General features: G+C 44.7%; 1 protein-coding gene across 1 annotated transcript in view; it reads right to left on the bottom strand.

Annotated features, from left to right (window-relative positions):
• The window catches only part of LOC126188858 (uncharacterized), a 70203-nt gene extending 56848 nt beyond the window's left edge, over positions 1-13355 (bottom strand). Inside the window, exons 1-2 of the mRNA XM_049930501.1 lie at positions 13170-13355; positions 4204-4444 (exon numbers count right to left, since the gene is read on the bottom strand). Coding sequence (XP_049786458.1) covers positions 4204-4444; positions 13170-13338 — 410 coding nt within the window. The 5' untranslated portion in view covers positions 13339-13355. The remainder of the gene's footprint in view (positions 1-4203; positions 4445-13169) is intronic.
• Positions 13356-13780: the final 425 nt, after the last annotated feature.

Here is a 13780-nt window from a genome sequence, read left to right on the forward strand (position 1 = left end):
TGCATCACGATGGTCGCATCCTTGTTTGGCGACATCGTGGTGAACGCACATTGGAAGCGTGACGGTATGGGGTGTCATTGGTTACACGTCTCGGTCACCTCTTGTTCGCATTGACGGCACTTTGAACAGTGTACGTTACATTTCAGGTGTGTTACGACCCGTGGCTCTACCCTTCATTCGATCTCTGCGAAACCCTACATTTCGGCAGGATAATGCACGACCGCATGTTCAGGTCATGTTCGGGCCTTTCTGGATACAGAAAATTTCGACTGCTGCCCTGGCCAGCACATTCTCCAGATCTCTCACCAATTGAAAACGTCTGGTCAATGGTGGCCGAGCAACTAGCTCGTCACAATACGCCAGTCACTACTCTTGATGAACTGTGGTATCGTGTTGAAGCTGCATGGACAGCTGTACCTGTACACGCCATCCGATCTCTGTTTGACTCAATTCCCAGGCGTATCATGGCCGTTATTACGGCGAGAGGTGGTTGTTCTGGGTACTGATTTCTCTGGATCTATGCACCCAAATTGCGTGAAAATGAAATCACATGTCAGTACTAGTATAATATATTTGTCCAATGAATACCCGTTTATCATCTGCATTTCTTCTTGGTGTAGCAATTTTAATGGCTGGTAGTGTATGAACAGTTTCCAATAAGTCCACAGCAGTGTGAACGTCTAGGGTATAAGGAAAACTACAGGCATTCAAGAGAGGACAAAAAATGGTGCTTGCACTTTTCAGGGATGCTAGGTGCGATTTACAAGATGTGCATGATGCTGATCTACTACATTACGCACACCAAATTGCGTGCGACATATATTACAGTGATCCCAAGGGAAACAGTGGGCGTTTGTCTAGATTGAAAAAAGTGCCATAGAACTGGAACCAGAAGACAGTGAAATTTCAGGCAAAGCGTCAATTTCATGATGCAGAACGAACTGTAGAATCGTCTCGAAAATTTACAATTCAGATGAACAAACTTATCCGATCGTTCAATATGTTTTCAGCTCCGACCAATCTGGATTTGAATAGAAAATGCATATGAAACAAACCTTGGAAATTGAAGGTACCAAGAGAGCTGTATAAAGATCAACTAAGGTCAATGCCTTAACGCATCCGTATACCATTATGCAGACTGTTAATCTGGATGGTAAATTGTCTGGAAAGCTATTTATTGTGCTCCTAGAAGCTGGAGGTCCTCTGCTCCCCCCCTACGATTCTTTCACGTGCGTATGATCTTATAAGGGCAGAAGGGAATATTTACGTCACAGCAAACAAGTGTGGCAAAATGGGCATAAGCGAACTACAACCACAGTATGAGCACTGCTTCTGGGTAATATCTGGCCAAAATAACTTGATTCCCGGTCTCCAGACAAAAATCATACACCTTTAGAGCAAACTGTCCCTCCTGAAAACTGTGTGACGTTGCTATTCATACAACCTGGAACCGCTGGACAATTCATCCTCTGGATGTTTGTTTTTTCGGTGATTATAAAACATATTATCACACTACCCGCAGCTACGTGTTAAAGGATAGCCAGTTTGATGATAAGCTGCAAGACAGACTGTTCCGCATTTGTGTGCATGCGATTCACATTCCATATTACTCTGTACACATTCTTTAAGGGTGGGTACCTAGCTGAAGTCCTGCATGCCTTCGATCTCGATGGGGCGAACCTTTGTGATCACTGCGGCGCGCCATTTTTCATTCGGTGTTCATGGTCCAAATTAATGGTTTCTTTTGAACATTTCTCGAATGTCAACAATGTCCGTGTTTTGAAGTGTAATACATACATCCCATACATAGCTGATATCTACACCTCCCAGGGACTCATTTTCTATGACCCTCCTGATGCACATGGCGAGTCATTGGCAGCCAATATTTTTGCTGTCATAATTATTAACACAACACTTTCAAATGAGCCTTACAAAAGATTGAACTTGTGACCTCGCACTCAAGGGGTTCCTTGTCAGAGAGAACTGCATAGATTGGAGATTTGTAGTCAGGTATGTTGCAAAAGGCTGTTGCTCGCAGCGGTAGGTAGAGCTGCACGCGTTCATTAGGCCAGACAACACAGAAACTGGACAGCGGTTCATTGAGGGGCGCCAACAAGTGTCGATTTTGCTTCTTTGTAAATCTTCCGACGTTGCAGTGAGGCATTTGGCATGCGTTGTGTACATGGTGTAGTTCAGGCCAGAGATAGTTCTGAGTTGTTATGAGGGTGTTTTTTGTACCACGTCTTGGTTCCACACATTCGGGCTTCCATGAATCTGAACCAGGATGCTCATTTCAAGAGGATCAATGAGTGTTTCCCTATCATCTTCATGTTTGTGACAAGTATGCTATATACATTTCCATCTCACAAGATAACAAAAGCCGTGTTCACATGGCTCTACAGATAAACTGAGATGGTGTATCACTCCTGGATTGGTCCGCTAAACCTATATAAACGATGTGGGATTAATTTGCAAGTGTGTGAGACTTGGCAGTCAACATTCTCGTAGGCTGGTAGCTCTACAGGATCTATTCATCAATGAATGACTTCAAAAAATGGTTCAAATGGCTCTAAGCACTGTGGGACTTAACATCTGAGGTCATCAGTCCCCTAGACTTAGACCTACTCAAACTTAACTAACCTAAGGACATCACACACATCCATGCCCGAGGCAGTATTCGAACCTGCGACCATAGCAGCAGCGCGGTTCCAGACTGAAGTGCCTAGAACCGCTCAGCTACAGTTGCCAGCTGCATGACTTCAGCTGTACAGGCCATACCTCAAGAAAGTGATGGACTATCGGCTCGTATAGCTGAGGCCATTATATAATGGACTCTCCTGGTCATCTAAAGCGCGCGTCATTTATGACGGCGGCCGAGTTTAGGTTCGTTCTGCGCATCTGACATCACAAAACAGTCAGCCAATGAACAGAGAACGACGTTGCCAGAGCTCAACTGCTCAACTGCAGAGCACGGACGAGTGTCTTTTAGAAACGTTCAGTCATAAATAAAGTAATTAAACAAAAGCAATGTCTTGATAGCAGACTTTCTTTTATAGAAAGTTTGGAAAAAGCATTCTTTATACCAACTGCTTCATATTCTATTAATTAATTAAACCAAACAAGCAATAAGCCTCCTAATTCAGGCGATAGCAAGGAAAGGTGTTTGTATCATTCTCACTAACCGCTTTTTCACAATAAAGAACAGCGGAAATTGTTTATTTCCTATTGTACTTCGACGAAACGTGAGTAATTCATAATCATACCAACAGTGTTTGTCGGTATTTTGCGTGATATTTTAAAGTCCTCCGGGAGATATATTGAATGACGAGCTGTGTTAGCGTAATGGTTAAAGTGAATGGCAGCTAAGTGAAAGCTTCTGAGTTCAAACCTTGATCGGTGATTAATATTTTCTTTATTTAAAAACAATATCGAAGTGTCTTATTTCATGAATTTTATTCGTTTGAATGCAATTTTTTGAAATTTCTAGTGGCAACTAAAATCGACCATACAGAAAGTATACGCTATGGACTTTTACCTCTGCAAACTCTTCAAAATTTCGTGCAGTGGTTTACTACATCTAATGTTGCACAATAACTGCGTTGAACATCGAAACAAAATTAAGTCATTTATGGGGGGAAGGTATCAGTCAAGAAGATGTGTAAAAATCAAATTTTTGGGCCAAATAGTTTTTATGAAATCGAATGATAAAGTGTGTCAAAGCAGTCGAAACACCATTTGTCTGCACAGGCGAGCAGTGCAATGATGACAAAATCGCGCACATCACGGAATGCGGGGAGCACGTCTCTGTGGCAGCGAAAGGGTTAATGCGGTCGTGGTGGCTTTACTTCATAAACTGCGCGTTCCCCCCTAAACGTAAGTTTGCGAACTATACTATGGCGCTGCTTCTCTTGGCGCGTACAACTGGCAACGCAGCAATCTCCCGCGTCTGGGCGGGCATGCGCGAACCGCCAAGATAAAAGATTTGAACTATAGTTGAGGTCATTATTAAGATCAGAATAGGTTCTGAAGGTGCTGGCATACTGTCTCCTAGGGGCTGACCAATGTTGTGTTCAGTGTGGTTGCTGATGGACATTAGTCTCACGCAAAACGAAAAGTAAAAGATAATATACGGAACAAATTTAAGAGGAGGAGGAGAGGATTAGACGTACGATTAGTGCTCGTGGCCTTCGGTGGCGTACGTACCCCTGTACAGAGTAGGAGTTGATGCAGTTGGCAGCGATGTGGCAACTCAGCTCCCTGGAGAGTTGCACGGCAGCGTCCACCGTCAGGCCACGGATCTTCTCTGTGACGAAGCCGCACTTCAACTCGTCTGCATACCGGTAAGGTTTCATGTCCCAGGTGGTCGGTACCAGGCGTCCAACAGCTGGCAACGTGGGGGACGACTTGTCGAGGTTGTCGCACGTTTCGTACAGCTGGTAATCATCTGCAAAACGCGTTTCATTCACCTTGTGGTCTGCAAACTGACTGCTCGGAGACGCTGTCATCAGCTTTCAATCTGCATCAACACTGCTCACCATTGGAATCGCAAGACTGTGAAAGTAGTAACCAAGAAATGACACATTACACGGTGTGTGCTACACGCTTACACAGAGAAATGATTAACATTTGAGGTGGTTGTTAACACCATTGTTGCGGCTTCCATTGAAGCCGACAGTGGTGTAGTTGATGACAACATCGGACACACGAGTTGCATCGCATCATCTTTTCAGATGAGTCCCAGTCCTGGTCATAGCGTCACTGTAGACGTGACAAAGTATGGAGGCTCCAAGAAGAGCAAAGGTTGCATTCGTCGTGCCCAGGCGACACTTGCTGTCGTTGTGCCGACTGTCATTTGGTACGCAGTGTACAGTCGGTAACGTGGACCCCGGCCATTACATGCCTCAGTTCTTAAGACTGGTGTCTCTGTTGTGTCTTCAGGATCTCTGTGGCGCTATCTTTCAACAGAATAGCTCGAGGTTGCACGTTGTCCATCGTGTCATGAACTACATCAAGATGCAGGGCCGTTACCCTGAGCAGAAGTTCCTCCAAATCTCTCACTCAGTAAACAACTGGTCAGTGGTTGCCGAGAGACCGTCACGCCTCCACTCAGCACCCACAGAACCCTGGCACAGAGGTGACGCAGCAGCAGGCGGCATACCCGTGTCCTGCCATCCTAGTGCGATGTGACCCGATGCCCAGCCAGATAAGGACTGTTCTTGGTGATACAGGTGGCAGCACTAAGTACTAAATTTTGCATCCTGTATACCCCAACCAACTGTGAATGTTAAGAGTCGCTTTCTGCCTACCATATTGTATACATGCTACAAATTTCGATAGCTCCAGTCTTTTCTGGTGTTACAATTACTGTAACGGTCAGGAGTGTACTCCTAAATCCACAATATAGCAATCACTGTGAAGTGCTTGGGAGGGGTACTTTCCATTGTACTATACACTAGGGTGTCTTCCCAACATTCTAGCACTTTGTGCACAGATGTAAGGAAAGAATGTCTCCTAAGGTTACTATGTGCATGCAGCAGTTGGTCGAACCTTGTCTCCAAGGTGTCCCAGGGACCGATATGTAAGTAGCTGTAGTACAAGCGTTGATTCCTCGCTTAATGCCCGTTCTTGATACTTTGTAGGCTCTCAGAGGATAGCTAACGTCTGCTTCCTTCTAGGTTTTAAAACTTCCCTGTTACCTTCTATGAGACTGAGGAAAACCTGTGACCATTCTTGTCACCCTCTTTGTATGTGTATATGTTCACTCGATATTCCCTCTTAGTCCTACTTAATATGGACAGCATGCACTTGGCCAATATTGTGGAAGGGGTCACACAGGCATGTCTTATTTCCCCAGTATTCTACCACGTGCTCCACCTCTCATTCAACCTATGTGATCGTTCGATTTGTAAATAGTTACACCAGATATTTCTACGATGTGACTGATCCAATTTGTGAAGTGCACGATTTTTTGTTTCTTAACATTTGAAGTAAGATGACATTCTTTGGACTATATAGAGATTGCATCAGTATCTGTCCGGATATTTGTGCGGCTTTTTCGACTTAACACTCCATTACAGATGAAACAATCACTTGAGGTCACTATTAAAATTTTCTACTGGATAACTGACAACCATCACTAACAGTAAGGGTCCCAACTTACTTCCCTGTGGTTACCTGTACATCTGTGAGACGACACTCTTTCCATGCCATGTCATCTCTACCAGAATCAAGCCACGAATTTGATTTGATATCTCATTTGATAATCCATTTAGTAAGCATTGGCCTGATAATTAGTCACATTCTATTAGAAAACCAATTAAACAACTCTACCTGATTGCCTTCAACGTGGCCTTTGACATGACGCATGTCAAAAGTGTAAGTATGTGTTTTGCAGAATCTAACATGGTTGGCGTGGAAGAGTGTTGAAGGTACTTCGGGTTTCCAACACAGTATGCAACAAATATGAGACAGACAAAAAATGGTTCAAATGGCTCTGAGCACGATAGGACTTAACATCTGAGGTCATCAGTCCCCTAGACTTACAACTAGTTAAACCTAACTAACCAAAGGACATCACACACATCCATGCCCTAGGCAGCATTCGAACCTGCGACCGTAGCATCAGCTCGGCTCTGGACTGGAGGGCCTAGAACCGCTCGTCCACAGCGGACGGCGGAGAGAGACAGATAATTGGAACATTAAACACTTTTGTTACTAAATGGGATCGCACAGACCGTGGGCAGTTCGGCGAGCAATCCATAGAGCCTTAAGTAACTCAGCATCATTAAGTTGTGGAATTCATCATTGCCCAAACACGTCCTACCATAGCAACGTGGAATGTACTCGGCTAGTCACAGAGAGGTTTTTCAAGTAAAAAAAATGCACTTCTAAAATGATTTCATTAGTGAGATCGAGTACGTGAGCTTACCAATCAGATGCATGAACACGCCTATGTAAAACATTGCAGTCTGCTAGGGGAGAGACACTCTTACGTTCGTGTGGGAGACGTCACTGCGACACTTCACGAGAGACGCTTGCCTCGATGTGAGGCAGTTTTGAACAGCTGCTCGCAGGTGGCCCGAGACCCGCCCCTCATGTGGTCTAGCGGTTCTGGCGCTGCAGTCCGGAACCGCGGGACTGCTACGATCGCAGGTTCGAATCCTGCCTCGGGCATGGGTGTGTGTGATGTCCTTAGGTTAGTTAGGTTTAAGTAGTTCTAAGTTCTAAGGGACTTATGACCTAAGATGTCGAGTCCCATAGTGCTCAGAGCCATTTGAACCTTTTTTTTTTTTTTTTTTAGACCCGCCCCTCAGTGCAGTGACAGTCAGTGAGAGTCTCTACTGCTGAGGCCGCGGCTCCAGTAGACATCCAACAGCGGCCAGCGACTCCCCACATGCCTCCACACCGACTCTCATCTTCTGAAATGACACATACTTTATCTCCCTCATCATTGCCTGCCAATGTTTTTCTCAGAGTTATGACCTCATTAAAGGGGGCAGGACGTCACAGGGGTCGAACTGGAGAGGCACCACAGGACATTTAAATTTCTACTGTCTATAATTTTGCAAATAAATTCAAAAAACTGTGTCAGCATCAGCAGGAAGGATTCAGGATTCACACTCATCGCAGTGGAAGTTCAACAACATAACAAAATAACTTTTTTTTACATGTAAAAATTTCATCATTTTTTCACTTACTATTGGCTGCATTTGTTGGTATAAGTCCAATTTTCTTCGTAATTGAGAGAGATTCTCCGACGAATTTCGCACAGCTTTGCCGCAGAAGTAACACCGGTTCCTGTCGGATCACCGAAGTTAATGTCTGTCGGACTGGGCTAGCACTTGGATGGGTGGCCACTCGGTCTGCCGAGCGCTGTTGGCAAGAGGGACGCACTCAGCCCTTGTAAGGCAAACTGAGGAGCTACTTGACTAAGAAGTAGCGGCTCCGGTCCCAGAAACTGACATACGGCCGGGAGAGCGGTATGCTGACCACATGCCCCTCCATACCCGCATACGGTGATGACTATGAGGTTGAGGATGACACGGCGGCCGGTCGGTACCGACGGACCTTCATGTCCTGCTCGGGCGGAGTAGTATACAAACCATACTTACAGGTGTATGAAACTCTAGAATTTATTTAATTTATGAAAAAATGAATGAGCTGTTACATTTTAAACTTCATGTTTAGAAAAAAACTCGAATTTTATAATTAATTATCTCAATTTTACGACAGTTTTTAATAAATTTGGAAAATTGTAGGGTTTCATACACCTGTAAGTATGGTTTGCATGCTGTGCAAAATTCATCGAAGAATCTCTCTTACTAATGAAGAAAAGTGTATCTATAGCAACAAATACAGCCATTAGTAAGTGAAAAAATGATGAAATTTCACATGTAAAAAAATATTTTGTTATGGTTTTGAAAGTCCACTACTATGAGTGTGAATCGTGAATCCTTCCTGGTCATGCTGACAAAGTTTTATCAATTTATTTGTAAAAGTATAGGCAGTGGAAATGAAAATGTCCTGTGGTACCTCTCCTGCTCCAAGTCGCCCCGTTTGGCGTCGTACCCTCGTTAATATAACGAACACACATCGTTTTCTTTCCTCAATATATGTAATTTCTGATGACTTCGTGCCTTCTCGTATATTCTTGTAGGCTGTGTCCCTGACATTTGTTTACCTAAACTTTAACTGAATTGGAATAGTGTCACAGTTGCGGCCAGTGGCTGAGAAACTTTGTCTGTCCTTTTCTATCACCAAAATGAATTGTTGTTACTAATATTTGTAGCTTTGTTACGACTGTACGGCGCCCATTCTCCAGGTACGTGACCGGCTGCAGGTTCACGGTGTCTCCTCGAGAAGCGATCCTCGCCCGCAACACCGACCTGTTGCAAGAACCTCACTGTACGGCATTTCGAAATGAGTACAACGATTACGAAAGGCTACAGCTATTTAACTCATAATGATTCAGCGATAAGAGCTGAAGAGAACACGAAAGAAAGTTCAAAACAACTTTACGTACGTAACAGGTGTTCTATGGGAGTCCTCTCGGTCAAACGGACAACATCTAAACCAGAGGTCGGCAATGAGACAGCCCCATTCCCGCAACCAGCTGCATGAGCCGAGCAGCCGAGACCAGCTGACGTCTCTCTAATACGAGGCGTGTTTTTTAAGTAAGTGCCGTTTTGAAATTAAAAAAAGACGTGCTAATATATCTCGATAATTGTATTTTTACGTGAAAGCCAGTACCTTAATCTACGCACAGTCTTATTCTTCTTCCTTGTTTACGTTGTGTACTGAGTGTTTAAGGTGCCTCCGATAGTCGTGAGTCCCGCCGACTGTGAAGTACGGGCTGTTATAAGATTTCTCAGTGCTAAAGGCCTAAAAGCGATCGATATTCATCGTGAGATCTGTGCAGTTTACGGAGAAAACATTATGAATGATGGAATGGTAAGAAAGTGGGTGAGAGCATTTAAAGATGGCCGCACAAATGTGTATGATGAACAACGGAGTAGACGTCCTTCGGTCGGTAATGAAAGTTTGGTGCAGGAAGTGGACAATAAGGTGAGAGAAAACAGACGCTTTACGATTTCCTCCTTGCGGGATGACTTTCCTAATGTTTCTCGCAGTGTTTTGTATGGCATTGTGACCGAGCACTTGAATTACCGAAAATTGTGCGCACGTTGGGTACCGAAAATGTTGACGGATGTGCACAAAACCAAACGTTTAGACAGTGAATTGACTTTCCTTGAACGGTACCACAACGACGGTGATGATTTGTTAAGCCAAATTGTTACGGGCGATGAAAGATGAGTGGCCTATGTCACACCAGAATCAAAGCAACAGTCCATGGAAGTTGAGCAAGGGCATCGTTTTGCTGCAAGACAATGCCCGTCCGCATGTGGCGAATCAGACCAAAGATCTCATCACATCTTTTCGATGGGAAACTCTAGATCATCCTCCGTACAGCCCCGGTCTTGCGCCCAGTGACTACCATCTGTTCCTGCACCTGAAGAAACAGTTGGGCGGTCAGCGTCTTCAAGACGATGACGAAGTCAAAACAGTGGTGATGCAGTGGTTAACAAGTCAGGCGGCAGACTTCCATGACAATGGTATTCAAAAACAGGTACAAAGTTATGACAAGTGCATCAATATTGACGGATATTATGTAGAAAAGTAGATTAAGGTACAGGCTTTCATGTAAAAATAAAATTATTGAGATATCTTACCAAGTCTTTTTTTAATTTGAAAATGGTACTTACTTAAAGAAACACGTGCTGTAAAGACTAGATGGCGTTATGCGCAGTAAAGGCGCAAGAGTAGCCACAGAAACGAACCTTGTTGAATATAATAAGTTGCGGTACAATGCATTGTGGAGTTGAAATGGCCAGTCAACGCAGTGCGGTATAGCGGCCTTCTACTCTAAAAGCGCCAAAGCAACTGGTATTGGCAAGCGTATTCAAATACAGATATATAAAGAGGCAAAATATGGCGCTGCGGTTGGCAACGCTTGTGTAAGACAACAAGTGCCTGGCGCAGTTGTTAGATCGGTTACTGCTGCTACAATGGCAGGTTGTCAAGATTTAGGTGAGTTTGAACGTGGCGCACGACCGATAGGACCAGCATCTCCGAGGCGGCGATGAAGTGGGATTTTCCCGAACGACTATTTTAGGAGTGTATCGTGAATATCGGGAATCCGGTAAAACATCAAGTCTCCCACATCGCCGCGGCAGGAGAAAGATCCTGCAAGAACGGGACCAACGACGACTGAAGAGAATCGTTGAATGTGACAGAAGTGCGACCCTTCCACAAACTGCTACAGATTTAAATGCTGGGCCATCAACAAGTGTCAACGTACGAACCATTCGACAAAACATCATCGATATGGGCTTTCGCAGCCGAAGGCCCACTCGTATTCCGTTAATGACTGCACGACACAAAGGTTTACGCCCTCCTGGGCCCGTCAACACCGACATAGGACTGTTGATGACTGGAAACATGTTGCCTGGTTGGACGAGTGTCGTATCAAATAGTATCGAGCGGATGGACGTGTACGGGTATGAATCCACAAACTCTGTATGTCAGCTCAGGACTGTTCAAGCTGGTGGAGGCTCTGCAATGGTGTGGGGCGTGTGCAGTTGGAGTGATATGGGAGCACTGATACGTCTTGATACGACTGACAGGTGAAACGTACGTAAGCATCCTGTCTGATCATCTGCATCCATTCATGACCACTGTGCATTCTGACGGACTCGGGCAATTCCAGCAGGACAATGCGATACCCCAAACGTCTGGAATTCCTGCAGTGGCTCCAGGAACACTCTTCTAAGTTTAAACACATCCGCTGGCCACCAAACTCCTCAGACAAGGACATCATTTTGCATACCTGGGCTGCCTTGCAACGTGCTGTTCAGAAGAGATCTCCACCCCCTCGTATTCTTACGCATTTATTGACACCCCTGCGGGATTCATGGTTCCATTTCCCTCCAGCACTACTTCAGACATTAATCGAGTCGATGCCACGCCGTGTTGCGGCACTTCTGCGTGCTCGCTGGGGCCCTACACGATATTAGGCAGGCGCAGCAGTTTCTTTGGCTCTTCAGTGTATTTCACAGTTCAATAGTTGGGAGTGTGATTAGTTGTTCACCGAAAGCGAAGGAGGAGCACAATGTTTAGTATGTGATAAAATATTAGGCATAAAAGTACAATTTAGAATGTCGCTACATAAAACACCATTTCGACCTGTACGGAAGAGTAGAGGGTGAAACACAGTTCTCAATAATCTACGCGAGAAAGGGACTAAAGTAGAGGTGTGTATTATACTGTTGTACCTACGTACGGTATAAGTGAATAACGGCACCTAATGAACCAAATTTTTGTTTTAAATGAAAAATCCGCTAATTTCTTACACAGGAATGTATATACCTCCTCTGCCAGTGCAGCTGTTCGTGTTAGTTACAGAATAGCTTTGCTGATCGCCCGTTCTTCCCAACCATTTTGTGAAGCACAGTTTGGAAGTCGTAGCAGACGAACAATGTCCACAATTATCACGTTCTTTCGCAAGTTTGAAGCTGTCGCGTCGTATCGGAGTTCGTCAGCTGATACTGTGGAACAGTTGCAGGATGTTACTTCGAATGTTTTGGTATTTCCTGTTGCATTAGATGAGAGAACCGACTTATCGGACACAGCCCAGCTGGATACATTTATTGGCGGTGTCGATACAAACTTAGCAGTAAGGGAGAAAGCCCTTAATTCACGTCCTCTCAAAAACGCCATGTGACAGGTGGAGACGTACTGCAGTGAGTGGAAGATGTGTTTATCATGTTTGGCCTGCCGTGGGGAGAGCTCGTTTCGGTCGCCACTGGCGGAGCACCCTGCATGCCCAGCTGTAGAGCAGGGCTCATAAGTCGTCTGAGAGGCAAACTACTGCAACACGAGGTGAGTTTCGTACCTGTGCGTTGTTTGATTCATCAGCAAAACCCGTGCGCAAAACACGTCACAACCGCAAATGTAATAATCGTAGTAGTGACAGCAGTTAATTTTATTGAGAGTCATGGACTGAACCATACATAATTTAAAAGTTTCAATTTGATGATATGGGGCAATTTTTTGAAGTTCGTTGGTTCAGTAGAGGTAATATGTTGTTGGGCGTTTTTGATTTGTTGGACGAAATAGTTTTATTCGTGGAAAAGAAGGGTCCTCCCGTCCATGAATTCACTGATCCTAAACGGATTAATGAGGCAGCATTTCTCACCGGCATCACATCCCACGTGAATAAACTTAATCGCAAGTTGCAGGGAAGCAACACACTTATTACTCATTCTGTAGACAGTATTACTGATTTCAAGTAAATGGTGGAGTTTCGTCAGCGTCAGATATTGTAAGGTGAGTTAGGCCATTTTTCTAAACTGTCAGTGGTTAATTTACAGTTTTTTGAAACTGTGCCACATGATATCTCCTCGGTCGAAAAAGGGCTGAAAAAGTCCACTGACCTAAAAGGTTGAAAATTAAGTACATTTTTCCGAAATAAGTATAGACTTTCACTGCGAGGTTGAGAAGGTATTACCTTTCTTGACAACATTATGTGCAAAGCAAGCCAGTTCTCAGGTGTTCAGAACCGCATAGCGCTTAACGTCGTGCAGATCCGTGAAGTACGAAGAGGTACTCACCGCGATGTATGCAGTACGTACTCCAGACCTCTGACAAACCAGGGCTGACTGAGACTCTACCCGCTTGTTCTCCGGCGAATTTGATTTGTTTACAGACACAATCGAGCAACTCGTTGTCATTTGCTACCAGCAAAATCACCAACGATGCAACTACGCCTCCTGAATTCATGATTAGCTGTTGGGACTGAAAACTCAGAAAACACACAGTGCGTATCGCGCAGAGCATGGGCCCTATATATATAGCGACACGCGTGGCGAAGTCTTCCCGCAGGACGTGCAGACCGCAGCGAGTCACAGCCGTCCACAGACATCCGTCACATAACATTATTCGTTCGATTTACGAGTGCGTCTACAGCTACATCTATATACAGACAGCGCAAGCCACCGTACGGTGCGTGGCTGAGGGTACCGTCTACCATTACTTTTGACACTGTACCTCACAAGCGGCTAGTAGTGAAATTGCGTGCTTATGGAATATCGTCTCAGTTAGGTGACTGGATTTCTGATTTCCAGTCAGAGAGGTCACAGTTCTTAGTCACTGACGGAAAGTCATCGAGTAAAACAGAAGTGATTTCTGGCGTTCCCCAAGGTAGTGTTATAGGCCCTTTGCT

This window comes from Schistocerca cancellata, chromosome 5, assembly GCF_023864275.1.
Source record: "Schistocerca cancellata isolate TAMUIC-IGC-003103 chromosome 5, iqSchCanc2.1, whole genome shotgun sequence".
NCBI classification, from domain to species: domain Eukaryota; kingdom Metazoa; phylum Arthropoda; class Insecta; order Orthoptera; family Acrididae; genus Schistocerca; species Schistocerca cancellata.